General features: G+C 46.1%; 1 protein-coding gene across 1 annotated transcript in view; it reads left to right on the top strand.

Moving 5' to 3' along the window:
* LOC122432734 (CREB binding protein) overlaps positions 1–20925 on the top strand; it is a 118663-nt gene that overhangs the window by 63053 nt on the left and 34685 nt on the right. Inside the window, exons 4-11 of the mRNA XM_043454782.1 lie at positions 6711–6951; positions 8232–8345; positions 15898–16140; positions 17293–17395; positions 17662–17808; positions 18585–18702; positions 19201–19372; positions 19659–19703. Coding sequence (XP_043310717.1) covers positions 6711–6951; positions 8232–8345; positions 15898–16140; positions 17293–17395; positions 17662–17808; positions 18585–18702; positions 19201–19372; positions 19659–19703 — 1183 coding nt within the window. The remainder of the gene's footprint in view (positions 1–6710; positions 6952–8231; positions 8346–15897; positions 16141–17292; positions 17396–17661; positions 17809–18584; positions 18703–19200; positions 19373–19658; positions 19704–20925) is intronic.

A 20925-nucleotide genomic window follows, 5' to 3' on the forward strand; every position in this document is an offset into this window, starting at 1 on the left:
GCAAAGCTTTGTGTAACCAGCTGTTCTAGGGTCCTTCTGGGGGAATCAGAACAAGCAAATATTGCAGAACAACCCTTTGTCCCACCTGGTGTTCGCTTTGGTGTCATTTCCTGACTTTTAAGTGGAGACTGGGGAGAAGTAAAGTTTCCAGGTGGGTTGGGGGAGGATGTCAGAGAAGTAGGGGTCTGGACTGCATCGGTAATGTGGAAGGTCTGGGCCAGGCTTATCTGAACAGTTGTCTCCGGGAACCCCAGCCCTGCAGATGGGGGGTGGTGGTCATGTGGTCAGAGGAGGCACTTTCGTTCACTGTCCTGACTTGTCTGTCACTTTCTGCTTCTTACTGTTTGCAGAGTCCTTTGCAGACATTATAATCTATTCTTGGATACTTTGTGAAAAATAACTTCTTTTTCTAGAAAGAATGCCAGGATAAACTTTATACATATTCCTTGTGCACATCTGTGATCCTGTTCTTAGGATAAAGGGCATTTTAAAAAAATGGGGTCGGTGCTGATTACTCAGACCTATGTAACAATGACAGACCTGATAAAAATACAGCAAGCTCCTTTAAAATTAAGAAATACACCAGAATAAACATAAAATGTTTGTTTTTCAAGGCTGTTTAATGGACAGTGGTTTAAATGATGGTTGAGTTTACGCTGACAGAAAGATACATGCAAAGCACAAAAGATGTAGCAATGAAATGGGGTGAGTGGGCTGTGCCCTCCACAGCCCTTGGGTTGTACACTTTGCGTTCACCTGCTGTCACTCTGGTTCAGAATGTTGACAGGCAGGGGGTCGTGATGGCAACCTGTGACTCCTGCTCCCCGGTCACCTTCCCCTTCTACCACTAGGAACTGCATGTGAGCTGATGGGAGTTACCAAAATGTATTGCATGAATTTTAAAGCTTGTGATGGATACTGTTGTATTGCCTTCCAGCAAAAGCCAGGAAGCAGGTCACTAGTATCAGATGATGCTCCCAAGGCTGGGGGTTATCATTCTGTCCTTTGACAGGAGGAGATAGTGTCCAATTATTGTGATTTGCATTTCTTGATTACTGGTAAGAATGAAAGTACTTGTGTTTAGTATGTTTTTGTTTCTCAAGTTGCTTAGTTCCTGTCCTTGGCCAGGTTTCCTTTTTTTAAAAAACTTTATTTATTTTGACTGGGGGCTAATTACTTCACAGTATTGTGGTTTTTGCCATACACCGACATGAATCCGCCACCGGTGTGTATGTGTCCCCCATCCTGAACCCCCCTCCCACCTCCCTCAGTTTTCCTGTTACATTCTCTTCAAATGCAAGGTGGCAGCCCTCTGACACGGTGAGCACAGAGGAATTAAGGAGGGAACTCTGCTGTTAGACAGCCCCCCGGCCCCCCAGTCCGCCACCGCCCACGAGGCTGCGTGGGCCTCCGCTCGCCCTCTCTGGGCCGTGGGCGGGTATGAACCGAGCACAGTCCTCGAGAAGTGAAGACGGAGAAGCGCCCACACCTGCGCTGTCCGCCTTGTCTCGTGTGTGTCACATGCTTTGCGTGTGTGTTGGTCACTGTTACGGTGGTCTGGCCCAGGCGCTCTCCCGGTACACATGACTGCCGCTGCATGAGAGTCACCTGTGAGTGTCTCTCCTAAGTGTGTCTTCTTATTGTAACCGTAAAAGTGCATCCATGTTCATTTCGGAAAACCTTTAAGAAGTGTAAAGCTACTGTGAGGAAGCACCCTCTGTGGAGCTTGGACACAAATGCCTCTGCCCCCGCCCCCCCCAACCCCCATCTCGTGAACCATAGTCTCTGGGAGGCACGAGTGGGGGATCTGTATTTGAAGAGGTTTTACTGGGGACTAGTTAGGAACCACTGCTTTATATATTTTTACAAAGGCCTTTACCACTTTCTAATACTTTCACAGTTTTTTAAAAATATTTAATTGTTCATTGTTTTCTACTGATTCTTTTGATTTTCCTCCCTAAGTGGGTTTTTTTTGTTGTTGTTTTTTTTCTGGTTATAAAAATAGTAGACACTTCTTGTAAAACATTCAAACAATGCATGAAGGTGATAAGGAAAAGCTGAATGACTTTATGGTACTATTTTAATAGCTTTCCTCTGTAGCGTAACATGTTCCATTTCACTTCACTGAAAGCATGGAGGTCTGCGCTATGGTCGGGGCTTGTCTGTGGGTGCTGTGGCCCTGCTGGGTCTTGGTTGCTGCGCGGGCGCTCTCTCGTTGCGGCGAGCAGGTGCTGCTCTCTGGTCGCGCTTTGTGGGCTTCTAAGTGCAGTGGCTTCTCTCGTTGCAGATCACGGGCTCTAGGGCAAGCAGACTCAGTAGTTGTGGGGCATGGGCTTAGCTGCCCCAAATAACAATGATTATATCTCACAATGCTTGGTGGGTCAAGGATTTGCTTAGGGCTTGGCTCTAGGCCTTTCTATTCCATGTGGCTTTGACTGGGGTCTCTTCAGGTTCCCCTTACTTTTCATGCCTGCATCTGATTTCATGAGGTCTGTAGCCATAATTTTTCTTAATTGGTCTGCCTTTTCTAGACATTTAGGGAATTTTCCAGTATTCAGTAATTTAATCAAAGTGTGGTGTCTGTCTTTGTACACACATTTTAGCACACAAGTCCGGTTACTTCCCTAATAATAAATTATAAGACATAGAACCAATGGATCAAAAGGAATGGACATTTTTCTTTATTATTTTTTTACTGTGGTCATATTGATAGGTGAAAGATGCTTCTTCGTTCTAATTTCGTTTCTTAGGTAATTAGTGAGATAGAACTCATTTTAAAACAGCTTTATTGAGATACAATCGCTTTCCCATGCAGTTCCCTTCTTTAAAGTGCACAGTTCAGTGGCATTTAGTGTTCTGTGCAGCCATTAGCAACCATGTTCAAATTTAGGACATTTTCATGTTTCAGAAAGAAAGTCTGTGCCGTTAGCAAGTTCCTCCCATTTCCCCGAGATCTTCAGCCAGATGCAACCACTAATCTGTTTTCTGCCCCTAAGGATCTACCTGTTCTGGACATTTCATTGAATATGTGGTTGGTTGTGACGCGTTTTCACTTAGCACAATGTTTTCGAAGTTCACTCATATTGTAGCACGTACTGGTACTTCCTTTTTTGTGGTTGGGTTATATTCTTTTTTTGATATATCATGTTCTTCCAGTCTCTACTTGATGCCCATTTAAGTTGGTTCCATTTTTTGGCTGTTAGGAATCTCGCTGCTGCAAACATTAGTGTCCATGTTTTTGTGTGAACATATGTTTTCAGTTCTCTTACACGTATGCTTCAGAGAATTGCTGGTCCAGATGGTAACTCCAGGTTTAACCTTTTGAGGAACTGCCAGAGTGTTTTCCAAAGTGGCTGCACCCTTTCACACACACTCCAGTAGAGTGTGAGAGAGGCCAGTTCTCCACCAGCACTTGTTACTGTCTCATGTTTAAATCGTAGCTATGCGGGCAGCTGTAAAATAGTACCTCGCTGTGGTTCTGATGATGTTGTTGGGTGCTTTTTCATGTGTTTCGTGTTTCAGTAAACATGCCAGTTTTTTCATGTGCTTCTCTGTGTATCTTCTTTGGGAAAATGTCTCTTCATATACTTTGTCCATTTAAAAAAATTCTAGGTTCCTTTTTTTTAAATCATCGAGTTTTCAGAGTACTTTGAATGGTTTAGGTATAAGTCCCTTATCACATCTGTGATTGCAGATGTTTTCTCCCATTCTTTGGGTTGTCTTTCATTTTCTTGATAGTGTCTTTGAAGCTTAAAAGCTTTTCATTTTAATGTGGTCTAGTTTATTTTTTTTGTTACCATGGTTTATGCTTCTGGTTACATACCTAAGAATCTATGGCAAGATAGATTCCTCCTTCATTTTTACCGTTTTCCAAAGTATCTTTGGTTATTGCAGAAATAAAGTTTCCTAAAATTATAAAGTACTTTTGGGGGAATTTGCAAATTCTGTTCTGTATGTTTAAAGAGAGGTTCTTGTCTAAGCATTTTTCTTTTAATTCTCTTCTCCCGCCTGGACAGTGGGGACTGAGCTGAGAAGTTAGTAGAATCTGAAGGCTGCTTCTGACAGATTTTTGCAGAAGTTCATACAGCTCTTCCGTCTTGTTGAGCACCAGCCTAAGAGAGAAGGAAATTAAATGTGCCCCACGTTTGTAAGCACTTTGCAATCTGGACTAGCCTCATGCAAGCCCATGGAGTTACGTGGGGGGAGGCTAACCCAGGGACATGAGACATGTTGTCTGCTTCATGTTGCTGGTGACTCCGCTTCATCCTCTGGTTTGTTTTTGAGATGTGTAAACGGTGTGTAGACTTGCTGAACAGCTAATGTGGATGGGGAATAGACCAAGACTTGGACATGCTGTTTTCCCAGCTGTGCTGTTTCTACATGTTAAGGTTCCAGCATACCATCAAATACAGTTCCGAATGTGTTACTGAGAACATTGCAGATGAGAAACAATGTGTTAATTTTTAGTAACTTTAAAAGTCTTTTATAATTTAATCATAAGGTTGAGTTTTTTTAACCAGATTTTTATATGATACCTCTTTTTATGTTTATTTATTTTGTATGTAGTATTTCTGTATTTTAAGAAATGGTAGGAAGACAACAGCTTGATTCTTCTAGACATCAGTATCGTGAGAAAGTAAAGGTGGGGGAGGGTAGCAGGAGATGAAGAAACTTAAAGACAGTAACCAGGTGGAGGGTGTGGGCCTGAACTGGGTCCTGATCTGTGCACACCAACTCTGAAAGACAGTTTGGGGACAAGTTGAGAAATTTATGTATGGACTAGATGTTAGAAGATATTAAAGAATCCTTCATTTGGTTAGATGTGATAATGGTATCCTTTCCTTTCTACTTTTTCCCTTTTGAAATTTTTTTATAAATGCAAAAGAGACCTAACCAGGGATCATCTTACATTTCCCGTATTCTTCTGTTCCTGTTGATTTCTGCTTGGACTTTGTAGTGGAAATAAGCTGATCGATGCAGAGTCATTTAACGTAGGTACTGAATGCTGCAGAGGGCATAGTCGCAGGCTGTTTGTTTATTGGAGCCTTATTTTAAAGTGTCAGAAAAAAGAGGAATGGCTACAGTTTATGCCCAGTCATTGGAGTTTGGATAAATGAATGTGCAGCCACATGTTCACTACACATCATGCTACAACTTAACTGGTACGGGGCAGAACCTAGAATAAATAGCAGGCCAAATGTATATAAATAAGACTCTTGGTCATGGTTCGTACATACAAAAAAGACTGGAAAGAGAAAAACCTGTCTGCACTTCCGCAGTGAACTCCTGGCTCTCAAGATTGCAGGTGTTAAGTATTTCCTTAGTTCTTTGCTTTCCACATTTTGCATGTATTTTTTTTTTTCATTTATTTTTATTAGTTGAATGCTAATTACTTTACAATATTGCAGTGGTTTTTGCCATACATGGACATGAATCAGCCATGGATTTACATGTGTTCCCCATCCCGATCCCCCCTCCCGCCTCCCTCCCCATCCCATCCTCCTGGGTCTTCCCAGTGCACCAGCCCTGAGCACTTGTCTCACACATTTTGCATGTATTATTTTTACAGTCGGGGAAATAGACATAAGGCAAGGAGGCTGTTTTCCCTCGGGCGTTGCTTCTGCACTCAGTACACTCGGCCTCTCGGCTTGAATTTTGCTTTTGTTTTGGTTCCTGGTTAGGGTTCTAAGAGTTGTGCTCCTGAGCGAAGCCAGGTGGCTTTCTGTGTACTTATTTTATGAGTTCTCATCAGCGTAAAACCAAAACACAAAATGCTCTAACTTTTTACAGTGAACTTTGGTTCATAAAGAAATATATTTTTACTTGGTATTCCCCTAGTTGCAAATGTATATAGTTTTGATTCTTCATTTGAAAAATCAGAGCTGTGTTGTACTTCATGGGAGGCACTAGGTGTTGGGAAATGAAGTCAGAAGTGTGATTTAATCAGAGCAGTAGATCAGAAAATCCCTGAAATATGGATTATATTGTTGCATGTTAGGAACACTACATTTCTCTCATTTCAAAGTTTCTTTGGTAAATTTCAGAAGAATGTTGGTAGTTGGTAAAGAGTAAGAGTTCCACAGGTCCCCGTGTTCTTTGCAGTTAAGAGGTATGGTTGATCTGGCCTACTATTTTGAAAGGATAGAAGTAGTAACTAAGCTCTGTTTCTTTATCTTTAGCAGATCATCTAATACCTAGAAAAAATATTGTCTGATGTCCAAGTAGAAATTTTAATGGAATGCAAAGCATTAACGATTGTACTGGATGGTTGTATTCAAGATAAATGCTGTCTTAATCTTTTAGGAGAAGTAATGAATGCTGCAGGTATTGTCCTTCCAGTCAGAAGATTAGGAATCTGCAGGGTGGCTCTGATTCCTCTGCTCTGTCAGAGCACAGTGGGTTGGAATTGGTCAGTCCTTGACGATCTTTTTATTAGGTTGAATCATATGGAATTGCCAATGTTTGATCATTTGGCTTAGAGAAACAGTGGTTTCATATGGTTCAGCCTAATATAATAACAGCTTTTCCTGCACTTGTATGTATTGTAGCATGATAAATTGCCAATGAATTAAAGAACCTCACCAGCTGCATTCTCACTGTGGCCTACACTGTCACTCAGCTTTACCCTTAGTTTGAAAAAATAGTTAATGAACATGAATTGGAACTCTGAAAGCTTATTAAAATGTTTGTGTTAATTTGTTTTATTTTAGTCTCAGATGCAAACATCAGTGGGAATTGTACCTGCACAGGCAATTGCAACGGGCCCCACTGCAGATCCCGAAAAACGCAAACTGATACAGCAGCAGCTGGTCCTACTGCTTCACGCTCATAAATGTCAGAGGCGAGAACAAGCCAACGGAGAGGTCCGGGCCTGCTCACTCCCACATTGTCGAACCATGAAAAACGTCTTGAATCACATGACGCATTGTCAGGCTGGGAAGGCGTGTCAAGGTAAGTGCCGTTCGCTCAGGTCCTGGTGGTGGAGCCAAGGGTGGACTCAGCTGGTGTTCTTTGGCACCTCTCCTGTTGATAAGGTTCCCACCTCCCACGTCCCCACATGCTGACCAGTCAGATGCCTCTGGACACTCACCTGCCCAGGAGAAAGGCAGTGTGGTTCTATGACGTTCCGTGAACTTTTGCTGGTGGAGCTGCGCCCTGCACTCATTCTTTTCTGCCTTCCTCTGTCACAGAAGACCTGTGTCCCTTCTTGAGCACTGTCTTCGCCATACATGTCTAGTTCAGGTTTTCTTTCTAACAGTGTAGTGCGCACACATGCATGTACACGCCTTTCCCCAAGCCTGGAGCATCTGTCTTGCAGTCGTTTTGTGCGCTCAGGCGCCGGGGCCGCTGCCTTGCCCCTCTGCCCTTCTGTCTTGGCTCATCGGGCTCCTGGCCCGGTTGTCCTGGGGACCTGTGTGTACTGCCCACCCCTGCCACCTCCTTCCACCTTCCTCTCCAGGGGGGAGAATCGTGCACGCATGTGCCCCTTCTCTGGTCTTCACACAGACACCCCATTTCTCCTGAAGAAGCCTTCCTTAACTTCCCTTTAATCTTTATCCTCTTTCTCTCTCTTCTCACTTGTGCTCCTAACCTTGGGGAGAGTCTCCCTGATCTCCCTGCTTCCCCTTGTGACACTTGTGAGTCCCGGGTGTAACCCTGTCCTGATGGAGAAGCAGAGGAGGGTCGTGCTGGACCTTTAGGAAGAAGTGGAAGCGAAGATAGAGACAGAGGGTCCAGCCGCAGCTGCCATCTCGAGTGCTCTGAGAAGTGCCCGGGCCCCCACAGGGTCTCTGCAGGCCTCTCATCTGCTTCGCTGTGTTTCTTCAACTCTAGTGTTTAGATGGTTTCGTCCTTGAGCATTATTAAACATAATGTAAACTTTTTATTGTAAATAGTGACATTGCAGAATTATTATTTGTTCTGCCTTTCATTCCACTTGTGTGGTATTTCAGGCCAGGTAGTATTGTTTTGTTTTTGATTTTGATTTGTGGGCTAAACCTTGTTCACCATCATTCATAACATTGCTTCTCTGGGAAGTTTTTGTTTGGAATCCTCAGTAGTCGACTTACAGACTTTCTGGCAAGCAGTCTGTTTGTAAGTTGAGGACGGCCTGCCCCGTGCTGCAGTCACGCTTATGCCCATTTTTGCGGACGCTGGCCTTATAATGTAGGTGTGATTGAACGCCACCGGTCTGGATAGAAAATAACGTCTCGCTGTTTTTCTGGTCATAGTTGCCCATTGCGCATCTTCACGACAAATCATCTCTCATTGGAAGAACTGCACACGACATGACTGTCCTGTTTGCCTCCCTTTGAAAAATGCCAGTGACAAGCGAAACCAACAAAGTAAGTGAGCTCGGGGGGCAGAGAAGCTTGGCGACGAGACGCTGAGAGCACAGAGGATCAGGCAGGAAGCAGGGCAGAGACCAGCCGCCACACGCGCGGTGGGAGCTGGGGCGCCCGGGCGGAAGCCGAGGGGCGAGCTCGGCACAGCCGGCACTCGGGCGCCCCCGCTGCTCGGTGACCCCGCCCCCAGCGCGGGAATCCCCCTCCCCAGCCCTCTGGACTCGGCCACAGCAGAGCAGCGAGTGCAGAAGAGGGACGTCACTTGGATCAGAGAGGCGAGAGCTGGCGGGTGGCTCTCTGAGTTTCTTGACAGATACTCAGCGTTTGTCACTGTAATGACAGTGACTGGGTTGAGGGGTGGAGTAGACGGGACACTTTTTGAAATCGCCCTGAAGTAAGTTTTGAGGACCCCTTGTTCTAGAAGAATCAGTCAGGATGGGTTGGTGTAAATTCCACATGCAGGTGTTGTGGAGGCAATGCGATTCCCAGACCTAGTTGTGCAGCTGACAGTTCATTCAGCGCAGGTGGAGGGTCTCTGCGCCAGGACTGCCGCGCCCTTGCTTCGTCATCTTCCCATCGGCCTGGGTGCGCTTAGCGGGTGCTGAGGCAGTGCCCCCCAGGAGGCCTTGTGTGGCTCCCGGGGGCTCCCCGGGCATCGGAGCAGGGAAAGGGTGAGCGTCTCTCCCCGACGCTCAGTCCCTTCCAGTTGTCTTCGAGTCCAACTGTGCTCTCGGGGTGTGTCCCTTGGCTCTCGTGTCGCCGCGGGCTGGAGCTGCCCTCGGAACTCCAGCCCTGTCTGCGTCTTCTCCACCTCATCTGGGCCATCTCGCCCCACCCGCCCTGATTGTGGTTACGTGTCCACTGTTCTCATTCTTCTTGGGCAGACCTGGTGCTGCCTCAGAACACGTATGCTGCTTCTCTTTCTGCTTGTTTCCAAGTGGCACTGGGAAAGGTGGTGGAGCCCCCAGGCCCCACTCCCTCCCGAGCCCCCAGCACCCCGCACACACAGGAGTGGCCATGGCCCAGGAAAGGCAGTCCAGGGCCACGGGCCCATCCTCCCTCCCTTGCTCCCCGGTAGAAGCAGTCATACTAAGTTTCCTTTAAAAGTCCTAAATCAGATTTCCTAAATCAGTTAAATTATACTTTTATTAAGCAAAAAATGAATTAATACACAATTTTCTAGGACATTTCTTACATAAAGTGAAGATCTAGGAATCTGTGTCTTCTAGAAGCAGATATTTGAGAGAACAGTTCTAGTGGACTACAGTCTGAGTTTCTTCCAAGTTAGTGTAAAATGTTTTCTTTCTTACTAACATGTGATGGTTATGGTTTCTTATGTTTTAGGATGTATTTCAGTTATAGTCCTTTTAAGTGTCAAGATACTTAATATCGAGTTTGTGGTTGTACAGTATTCATTCCATGAATAATGAATTAGGATAGTGTTCTTAACCTTTAATTTGGGACTGAATTTTCTGAGATCCTTTGGTTTTTAATATGTATTGCCATGACAGTTGTAAACTTTTGAGATTTCTCTTTTTAAGAAACACTTTGTGTGGTTTTTATTTAAAAAAAAAAAAAAGAAATGAGTGTGGGTTTTTTTCTAACATCTTTGTAACTGCCTGCTTGTTGTAATGATTGATCCAGCATGAGCCCTCAGAAGTGGTAAACCACAGCGTTTCTCCCAGTCATAATGTAAGGTGTTGTCAGGGCGACTTCACAATATAAAGTCACGGGGCGCATATAGACGAACTCTGTACAAGGTTTTAGCAAATTTTCATGAAAGAAATGAAAGTGGGGTATTTTAGTGTGTATTTTTGTGTATGTTTTTGTTTTTAATGCTTCTCAAGTTAGGTTTCTGCTCTGAGTGTATTCCTTTGGCTCCAGCACTATGGTTTTGCGAGGACAAGGAGTTTGATAGGATGAGCGAGAGAGTTGTAGCAGTGTCTTCTCTGTAAATGTTTGCTGCTGTTCTCCTCTCTTGAAGCAAACTGTGCCCATCGTGCGTGAAATGGGCCGTAGCAACAGTGGGGAAGTGTGGCTCTGCCCCTCCAGCGGCTGATGGACTCTGTCCAGTTGCCCCTTGCACAGCTCAGGATGAGGGCTCTGATCCTTCTGCACAGTCAGGGCCACAGCCCTCCCAGCCCATTGGCAGCGTGGTTCCGCCACAGCTTCGAGCAACATGGATAATGTGTGGCTGTTGTATTTACTGTTGGAAACTGTCTGTGTAAGCAGACCCATGCTGTTGAAACCTGTCTTGTTCAACGGTCAGCTGTACTTTAAAAATGTGACGATGGAATCAATCTCGGACTTCTTGGTGGTCCAGTGGTGAAGACCCTGCACTTCCACTGTAAGGGGCACAGGTTTGATCCATGGTTCAAAGGGCACATGAGGTTCGTGAGGCACATGGTTCATGAGGGCACAGTAAGATCCCTCATGCTGTGGGGTGCAGCCAGAAATAAAACGTGAAGCAACAGTGGTATCACTCAGGGGAGTGAGATAGAATCAGTGGTGTCGGCAGTCCTGGCAGGGAGGGTCAGTGTGTGTGGGAGGTGGGGCTGGGCAAAGCCCAGCTTCAATTAAGTGACAAGGGAAGAACTTTCTAGACAGCGAGGCTGACATGCCTGCAAGGGGACACCTCTGATTGGACTCAGATTCCTATGCAAGTGAGGTTTGTAAGTGGGTGGTCAGGACCCCCAGGGACCATCTGAGATCCACCTGTGTCCCCCGAGGCTGTGCTGTCCAAGCAGGGTTCCCCGCAGACGCTCGCCCTGCCTGGTGCACACACCCTGCTTCTCTGACTCCTCCCGTTGATGTCTCTGCTGAGAAGGCCTGCCCAGGTCACCTGTGGCGCCTACACAGGGGCCACTGAGAGGAAACCCAGACTTCTGTGTCCTGTGTGGAGTAGACTTCGTGTAATTTTTCCCACAAGTTATTGTCCAGAGATTCTGCAGTCACTGATCTTGCATTATCCATCCCTTATAGAGATTGTCAGATTTTATTGACTAATGAGGACGTTGCAGGGTGCAAGCGTCAGTCTTGGCACCTGACTCCCAGAACTGTGCAGGGTGGCAGTGGGCGGGCTGTGGCGGCACAGAACAGACTCCCTGTCTGAGTTCATGTTGCCTCCTCAGGGGGGTTTTGCTGCTCCGCATATGGTCCTCAGCCCAACTGCAGGTGCACCCTCTTGTTGCTGATAAGAAACGCAGAGACTTGGACCTTCCCCCAGGCCTCTTGTGTTATTAGACTGCATCTTAACAAATTCTGCGTGTTTGCCGCTCTGAATGCCTCGCAGGGCGGAACGTCAGTCCTGGAGCTCTTGAGATAGGCCTGCTCTGGGCAGCCACGGGTTTCCCAGCTCAGAGCAGAAGGACTGTCAGAATGGGTGCCGCAGTATCAGCCCAGGGCCACCCCAGCCTGCCCACTGCCCGTGGCTGCCTGGGCCTCCTCGGGGGTCTCAGTCAGCCTCCCCAGACCCCTGGCTTGAATACCTCTGCTGGCTTGCCACTCACTACTTGGCCCTACGCTGTGATCCAATTTTGCTGCTGCTGCCGCCAAGTCGCCTCAGTCATGTCCGACTTTGTGCAACCCCACAGACGGCAGCCCACCAGGCTCCCCCATCCCTGGGATTCTCCAGGCAAGAACACTGGAGTGGGTTGCCATTTCCTTCTCCAGTGCATGAAAGTGAAAAGTGAAAGTGAAGTCGTTCAGTCGTGTCCAACTCATAGCGACCCCATGGACTGCAGCCTACCAGGCTCCTCTATCCCTGGGATTTTCCAGGCAAGACTACTGGAGTGGGTTGCCATTGCCTTCTCCGGTGATCCAGCTTTAGGCCCCTCTGATTGTTTGAGATGCCTGCCTTCGTGGTGTTGAGTCCTGCTTAAAACATGCCCTCCAGATGCCTATTTGGTGCTCCACAAGCACTCGCAGGCTCGGCCCCTGCTTCACCTGTAGGCTCTCCAGAGACCACCAGCGCTTCTGTGACAGCCCTCAGTGGGGGCGGGGGCAGGGGGATGGCGAGGCTGCCTGTGGCTCAAGTATGAGACAGCCCCCGGTGATAGCCTTCATTGGAGGAGCTCTGTCCTTGCTCTTCTGGGCAGCGCCAGGTTGCCAGTTCTGAGCTGTTTGACTTCTGAGGATGGCCTGCTGCAGGGTGCGCGCGTTCTTGCTTGGTGCTGGCTGTGATGGGGGGCCTGGCCCTCGGCTCGGGTGTCCCTCTGCCCTGGTGCACGGGCCTGGGATGCCCTGTGCTGTGGGAGCAGCTCTGCAGAGACGTCTGCAGGTCTGAGCAGACTCGAGCCTGACTCTCTTGGTGGAAATCCAGGTGATGACCAAGTAGTGGCTGCTTTGCCTGCCCCATGGAGTAGCCCCCAACAACCTGACAAAGTTTTGGAATTCAGCGTGTCCATTTTTGTTGGCTTTCCAAATTGAGCGCAGTTTTATTGAGACTAATTGGGGGCTGGAACTTGTGGGGAGCCGAGTGTTGCACATCAGCAGTGGCTAGTGTATGTGGAGCCTGTCCATGGGCCAGTCTCTATGCCCACAGAGGAGTGAGTGCTGGACAGAGCCAGCTGTGAAGCCTGGCCCTTTTCTGTCCTTAGTAGCTGCGGCAGAAGGGGAGTGGGGCACTCTGGAGACGTGCTGGCAGCAGGACTGCTGACTGATGCCCGGGGAGAGGGGCCACACTGTACTGAGATGCACTGAGACCCTGAGTGCTGGGATATTACAAGGATCGATTGTGTGTGAAACGTAGCCTTCAGCTCTGAGAAAGGAAACAAGATGTAAAAATGGTAAAAAGAACAAGAAGTGTTGATATCTAAAGAGGTAAACATTGGGAGTTCCCTGTGCTTAGGACTCCACACTTTGACTGCGAGGGCATGGGACTAAGATCCCCTCAGCCACGCAGCATGGCCAAAAAACAGAGAGGTAAGTGTCAATAATGTGTAAAATTGATCCATGTAGCAGGCTGTATTCTCAGTGACACCAGATAGGTGGAACGTTGCTGTGTTAGCACTCCTCACGTTTTTGCTCAGCCTCAGAGCCCTCAGCGCTGCGGTGCTGGGAGGGCTCCTGTTCCTCTGCTGCAGCTTGAGGCGAGCGCCCTGGTGGGAGGAGAGTCCCGGTGAGGCGCATGTGGGTCCTGCTGCAGGGAATGTGCAGGGAAGAGGAGATGGTCTTGATCATCTTGATCAGAGACCACTTTCTCTGATACGGGATCCAGGGCTGTAGCCTTTCATTATTAGAGATATTGCTCTCCCAGCAGACCCTGAGCTCCATGAGCACAGACTGCTCACTTCTGTCCTGTTGTCCGTGTCTGTCGTGGAGTCTGTGCTCGGAAGTGAGGGAGGAAAGGACGGAGGGAGCAAGTGCAGGAGTCGAAGGTGTCCATAGAGGAGCAGAGGCCTGGCGGCCACGGAGGGGTTCAGGGAAGGCCAGCTGCTGCCGGGACACTAGCAGTGTGAGCGGAAGCTTGTAGAGCTTGTAGAACTTAAAGAGTTTGTGGTGGCTTTCACCAGGTAACTCCCCTTCCAGCCGTCACCCCGTAGGAAATGCCTGCGTTCCTTGTCCCTGAAGCATAGATTTTATCTCATAGCATCATTTGGACTCAGATTGGGCCATGCCTGTATGTCAAAGACCTTTTTATTTGTTTGTATTTTCTTTTCCTTGTCTCTAAATTAGTTAGAAATGTCAAGTACCAAATGCCTGTCTTCAGGTATGTTTTATCTTAAAGTAAAAAACACAGTAATGTTTACATTTAGGACATAAATGCTTTTAACACACACAATACAGTGACCAAGTCAGCAGCTTCCACTAGAGGAGGAAGTCCGTAAGTGGCCCATAAGTGGCCTTGAGCTTGGGAGTGGCACTCCTCCCAGGATGGGGAATTTGGGGTAAAAGGATGGCATTTAGGGAAGTGTGGACACGAGTGGATTTTAGTAGAAAGAAATCGTTGTTAAGGCACTGCTGTTGCATCTTCACCCAAAACCCGAAGCCTTGTACACCTTGTTTCTTTAAGTTCCTCTCTCTCCACAGTTGATCAGTATGCGTGTCAGTGTAGGTCTAGGTCTGTTCCTCCTTACACCGCAAAGTAATAGAAAAATAAATCATCTTACCATTGTCACTTTCCTTTTTCCATCGTAGTTCTTTTAGACAATTCAGCATGTCAGTTTCAATAGTACAATGGCATGTGTTTAAAGTTTCATGGAGTATTAACTATTAGGAAAAATACCTTTAAAAGTATTATACATGACTTATTTCAGAGCTACATACTTGTCATAAAATGTACCTTGGGAATTGCTTTTCATTTATAATAATGAGGTGCTTGGTGTGTATAATTGTGTCTAATGAGCATTAATGAGTTTGAGATCTGAATATTCTTATTAGAAAAGTTAAATAGTATGAAATATGTAATTATCAAGGGCTTTTTTTTTTTTTTTTAACACATTTTGGTTTCATGAAGTTACTCAGACAAATGTTTGAGTTGTTTATGTTATTGCGCTGATGGTGATGTGAGGATATTACTATTATAGTAATGGTCTGAATTTTAAAGAAAAATTTTGTGATAGTGTTTTATGTCTCAAAGATCTTATATTATAGTATCAGTTTTATAAGCTGCTGTTCATGATGTGACTCTAAAGTTTGGGGAAGTTGGAAAGAAAGGAACTCTTTCAAATAAGAATCAATGATATGACACAGAACTTCTGCCATATGTTGAAAACCGATTAGGACATTTGGACGGATGGACAGACAGATGGACAGATGGGTGTTTGGGTCATCTCTGTTAACTTTGAAGCCCTTGGGAATGGGGCTTTTTATGTTGCTACAGATTTTCCTCAGTCAGGCACAGTATTTCTTGAACAGCTTCACATAGCAGAGAGCTTAGCATGGTGCCCTCCCACATAGGAAACTCGGAGGAGAGAGGCGTGGTGTTGCCTGGTCACTGTACGTCACTGATTCAAGGAAATGTAGTTTTGTTTTTTGGAAGATTGTGTCAGAGATCTTAATTAAGTTATTGTTACTTGACACCTTTAGTAAGTAAGATATTGACTAAGTTAGTAAGTGACAGAACCGACCAGCTGGGCGTCTCCTCTGCTCCTGCGTTTCTTCCTCTGTCCCTGTGCCAGCGAGCAGTGAGGGGCCCGGGGGGGCAGCAGCAGGAGGGGCTGCTTAGCTCGTCTCAGTGGTGGCTGACGACCTCCAAAGAATGTGTGTTTTCCCATGTTTGTTGTTTCCCCAGAACTGACTTCTTGTGGGGCTCGAGGTTTAATACATGCTGACCTTGATTGCATGATCACTGATTTTCTGGTCCATTGTTTGCTAACATAGAAGCTTGAATTCTCTTCAGATTTTTGTTCTTCATGTGCCGCTGTACAGATGAGATTAATAGGATGGGCTCCTTCTGTCTGCACAGTTTCTTGGTAGCGGGGTTCCAGTGCTTCATGACATACATAGGTGGTTTTCTGATAAAATTTTACTTGTTTTTCAGTAGTTTTTAGCTCATTTGTGGACTTTTCCCTTTTACATACCTCTTGTGTTTGTCTGTTTGTTTTTATAGCCATCCTGGGGTCTCCAGCTAGTGGAATTCAAAACACCATTGGTTCTGTTGGCACAGGCCAACAGAATGCTACTTCTTTAAGTAACCCAAATCCGATAGACCCCAGCTCCATGCAACGAGCATATGCTGCTCTTGGACTCCCCTACCTGAACCAGCCCCAGACGCAGCTGCAGCCTCAGGTTCCTGGCCAGCAACCAGCACAGCCTCAAACTCACCAGCAGATGAGGAGTCTCAACCCCCTGGGTAGGTGAAAGGACTCTTGAGAACTTCCTTGTGCAAATGCAGTGTCGGGAATGACGAGCCTTCTGGAGCCCAGTGCTGTTTTCAGCTACTGTTTTTACTTTAAATTCAAATTTTAAATTTAAATAAATATATATATATATAATAAAATTCAAATATATATATATATATATATTATGGTGAATGGTATCTTTTAAATGATTAAAATAAAAAAATTCCAGGAAAAGGCTAAAGTGTCAGGTACACTGAAGATGTTACAGGCTTGTGAGATGAATCACATTTGCAAATGAACCAGCATTTTTGTCGCTTGTGTCTGGATAGTTTTCATAAAGGGCATTTCACATGGCTCAGAATGCAAAATCTCACAGGTTGGAATTAGGGCAGTACCACTTGCCTTGACTCTGCAGCTCCTCGCATGTCTTGGTTGTGGACTACTTGTGACTGGAGCCAACCAGTCTGAATCTGGACAGGCTGACAGGGATCTCAGAACAGGGATGTTGTGCTGGTTTTGTTCTTTTCCTAATAAAGTATTTTCACCTTAAAGATACTTCATCTGTTGGGAAACAGTTGCCCTAATGCATCTCTGACTCCTGCTGGCTAGAAGACTGGGTTGGAGTCTTGAAATGTCCCTTCCAGTCTGACACCACTTCTGTTGGTGGTATAATCTGGGACAAGACTATTAACCTGCGTCTCACCTTTCTCTTACTTTAGAACAAATACTGTAGACAAACTGACGTTTTGTCTTCTTCACCTAAAGTTATTTTCTATGATTTTTATCTTCTGATATGCAAAACAAAAAGATGATGAAGTATATGTGACGGGAATGAAGCCAGAATCAAAACCGAAACTGCAGATGGATCATTTCTGATTTTTTTTCCTCAGCCACCAAGCACTCATGATGCCAGCCAGCCTCTATAGAAATGCTCTTCTTTGGTTTTCAAATGCGATGGGAAGCAACTGAATTTATACAATTTGACCACCATTATTGAAAATATAACTCCCAGAGTTCCTGCCATAGCATTTATTATTATGAGTCATAAGAATAATTTTCATAAGAATCATTTATTTATATGTGACTTGTTATTTGTCTGTTAATGAGGACTTTGAGGTGTATAATTTAGGAGTTGGTTGATTCCTTTTCTTTTTGTCTTTCAGGAAATAACCCAATGAACATTCCAGCAGGAGGAATAACAACAGATCAGCAGCCACCAAACTTGATTTCAGAATCAGCTCTTCCAACTTCCCTTGGGGCCACAAAGTAAGACCCTTGTTTCATTTGGCTTCTATCGAGTGACAGTCACATGTTAAAGTGGGCTGGGAACCACACAGAACTCTTGATTCTTTCTAAAGTGTAGGGCTGTTTCCCTCCCTCCCTTCTCTCTCTCCCTTTCCCCTCCCTCCCTCCCTCTTTCTTTCTAACAGATAACAGAGTTTAAAGTCGCATGTGGTTGAAGAACCTTAGTTAGATGAATGGCCTGTGAGTCACTTTTTCAGTTGGATGACCTGTTCTTACTCTCCCCTCAGCCCCCTGATGAATGACGGCTCAAACTCCGGAAACATTGGAACCCTCAGCACCATACCTGCAGCAGCACCTCCTTCCAGCACCGGCGTTCGGAAAAGCTGGCACGAACACGTCACTCAGGACCTGCGGAGCCATCTCGTGCATAAACTGTACGTGGCCCTCTCACCTGTTATTCACATGTGATGGAAGCACTTTGTGACTGATGGCGATGTGACAGTTTTGCAGTTTCCTGGGTGTCTGATTAACTCCCAGGTGTTCTTTGGGGCCCCAGGTGATCATACCCTTGCAACTGAAGGGGGTCACATGCTTGTTTAGGGAGGCCGGAGGATCCCAGATTCTGAGTGCCCGGTGGATCCTGGAGATGAATATGAACTTTGACTCATGTCACAGGGACAGGCCTGTTTTCTAAGCTCTCGGTGCATGGGGAGCTGGGACTCACTCAGAAGCTTGTCTTATTTTATGGCTCAAGGTTATAGTTGTGGGGAGCCCTGAGAATTGCAGGAATTTGGGCCTAGTAAATACAGATGGCTTCACAATACCATCGTACAATTAACATGGGAAATTAATAGTTGAATTTCTCCAGCAATTTAAGTTAAATGAAGGTGACGTTAATCAACTCAATTCCGATGGAGTTTTCTTTTTTTTCTCCTTCATTATCTTAATCAAAAATCATATTATTCTTGAGTTGGTCAAGCACTTAGTGTTAATAGCGAAATATTGTTGTGTTTGGCTTGTGGATAAATTGACAGATCAGTATTATCTCCAAAGAGTGACTGCACATGAACTAGGCAAGAGGTTGGGGGTCTCAACAGTATATGGTGCCCGAAGGTAGACGGTGGTTTCTTCTCTTCCTGTGTCACATGTGGAATGGCAGGATGTTGACATTGTACTAAACGTAGGTTGAGAGTGCGTGCTATCCTTTCAGTGTCCAAGCCATCTTCCCGACACCTGACCCTGCAGCCCTGAAGGATCGTCGCATGGAGAACCTGGTGGCCTATGCTAAGAAAGTGGAAGGGGACATGTACGAGTCTGCCAACAGCAGGGTGGGTCAGCGTTTGTGTTCAGCCGCACGACACCTGGGGGGCCTGTGACTGCGGGTCTGGATGTGGGGAGGAGTGGGGGCTTCCATCAGCCTGCTGGTCTCCTCGCTTGAGGTCCTCCCTGCACACCTCTCTTGGTTTGTAACTGCAAAATCTTAAGTATTCCCACTACAGTGGTAAATGAGGTATATGAAGTTTTTCTAGTCTGTGGGTGTACTTTATAGTGGAGTGTTTACAGAGCTTGTACTGTGTTGTCACCTGTGTCAGTGAATATGCAAGAAGAGGTTCAGCTGTGGAATGAACTGTCATGAGGACTTGGCATCCCCTGATTGTTAAGTCCCATAGCATCCCTTGTCTTTGGTTTATGAGTTAGAAGTGGTGAATACTTTACCTATGCCAGTGTTCATAATTTTAATTTAAAAGTTCATTAGTTTGTTAGAACCTACAAAACCAGATCAGTTTGTTTGCAAATAACTAGTATTGAATGTTGCTGCTTTTTAGGATGAATACTATCACTTACTAGCAGAGAAAATCTACAAGATTCAAAAAGAGCTAGAAGAAAAGCGGAGATCGCGTTTACACAAACAAGGCATTCTGGGTAACCAGCCAGCTTTACCAGCCCCCGGGACGCAGCCCCCTGGAATACCCCAGGCACAGCCTGTGAGACCTCCAAGTAAGGACTGCGTGTCCCACCCTGGGTCTGTTCCCTCGTGTGTCTTTCTGTGTTTGGTGTGTGTTTCTCAGCACACAGAATTACATTCCCAGGAAACCTGTTGCTTTGAAAGCATGTGGTGGTGGCCGTGTTCTGCGGTGGCCTATGTTTAGACGTTGAGTCTCTCACACAAAGGCCCTTTAAAGAGTGTGCTGGCATCCGTGCACAGCACTTGGGGATCTGCTCTGCTCTTTAAATCTAAAGGAATATTTTAAGTAACCTCCTTTTTTTTTTTCTGCCATTGTAGATGGGCCCATGCCTCTGCCAGTGAATCGTATGCAGGTTTCTCAAGGTATTTAACTGTTGTTACAAATCATATTTTGGTTTAACATTCTGCAGCACAAAGTTTATTGGTTTGTCCTCTTCCCTGTGTATTTCTTTCCTTCCATTTTTCCTTCAGTTTCTCTTTTCTTATTGCTTCCTTTTTTTTTTTTTCCTTTCCACTGATGAGCATAGGGCATGTCCACAGGTAGTGTGCCATCTGTTGCTTTTGGAAGTTTGGAGATCACAGCAAAGCTCTCCAAGGAGATCAGAAGGAGGAGTTCACTTTTTTTTTTTTTTTGGATGGACAAGAGAAGACATTTCTCTTGAAAGAGTCTCCAAAAAAAGCATTGTAGGTGGAGGAAAGAAACATTTCTGAGCACTTGAAAGTAGAGCGTCAGGCCTATCCTGAAGCCCGAGCACCCTGTTTGGGGGACGGGTGAGGCTGCTCTGGGCTAACGAGCACAGGTGCCATGCCTACCAGGCTCACTGAGGAGGGTCTGTGCTCAACAGCCCTCATGGGTCTGTGCTCCTGGCAACTGGTCTGAGCAGCTTCCAGAGGTTCTTTCTCAAGTTGAGAGTCTTTGGTCGTGGTTGAAGCAGTCATTTGAGTTTGGGGGTGAGGGTCATTTCAGAGCTTTTACAGCTCCTAGCAGGTTGAGACCTGAACAGTGGGATGTTTCTGCCGGTTGTGAAATGAGGTGGTGACATTATCTAGGAGATTCCAAAGCAAGGCCTTGCTGCTGTGCGCTCCCTCAGGGAGCGAGGGACCATTCTAACAGCTGTGGTGATCGTCCTGCATACCACACTGTACCTGCTAGAGCTGCTGCTGATACTGTGGAGGAAACTTTTCAGGGACTCGTGTAGATGGACCAGATGTGAAGAGTGAAAGAAGTCAAGAAGGCAGAGAAATTGAGCCTTAGGAGAGAGAGGGTCCTGTATTGGGGACAAGACGGACGAGTCTGCTGCTTTGGGATCTGAGGAGGGGCTGTTGAGCAGAGTGTGGAAGGAGGAGCCTTCGAAGGGAGCGCTTGCACGCCCCTGTCACCAGCACGTCCATGTCTGTGGAGAGGAACTTGTTATGGTGCCATTGCTTCATGCATCTCTTTTGCTTGCTCAGTAAAATCTCCTCTTGTCAGTAAAACCCTCCAGAAGAGCAGGGCACTTTGTTCTGTAGGCTTCCTGGAAAGTCCTGGTTACTTGGGACATTTCTCGCTGGTGCTGAGGGAGGCCCATGTTCTTTGATGCTGTCT

This window comes from Cervus canadensis, chromosome 32 (assembly GCF_019320065.1).
Source record: "Cervus canadensis isolate Bull #8, Minnesota chromosome 32, ASM1932006v1, whole genome shotgun sequence".
NCBI lineage: Eukaryota > Metazoa > Chordata > Mammalia > Artiodactyla > Cervidae > Cervus > Cervus canadensis.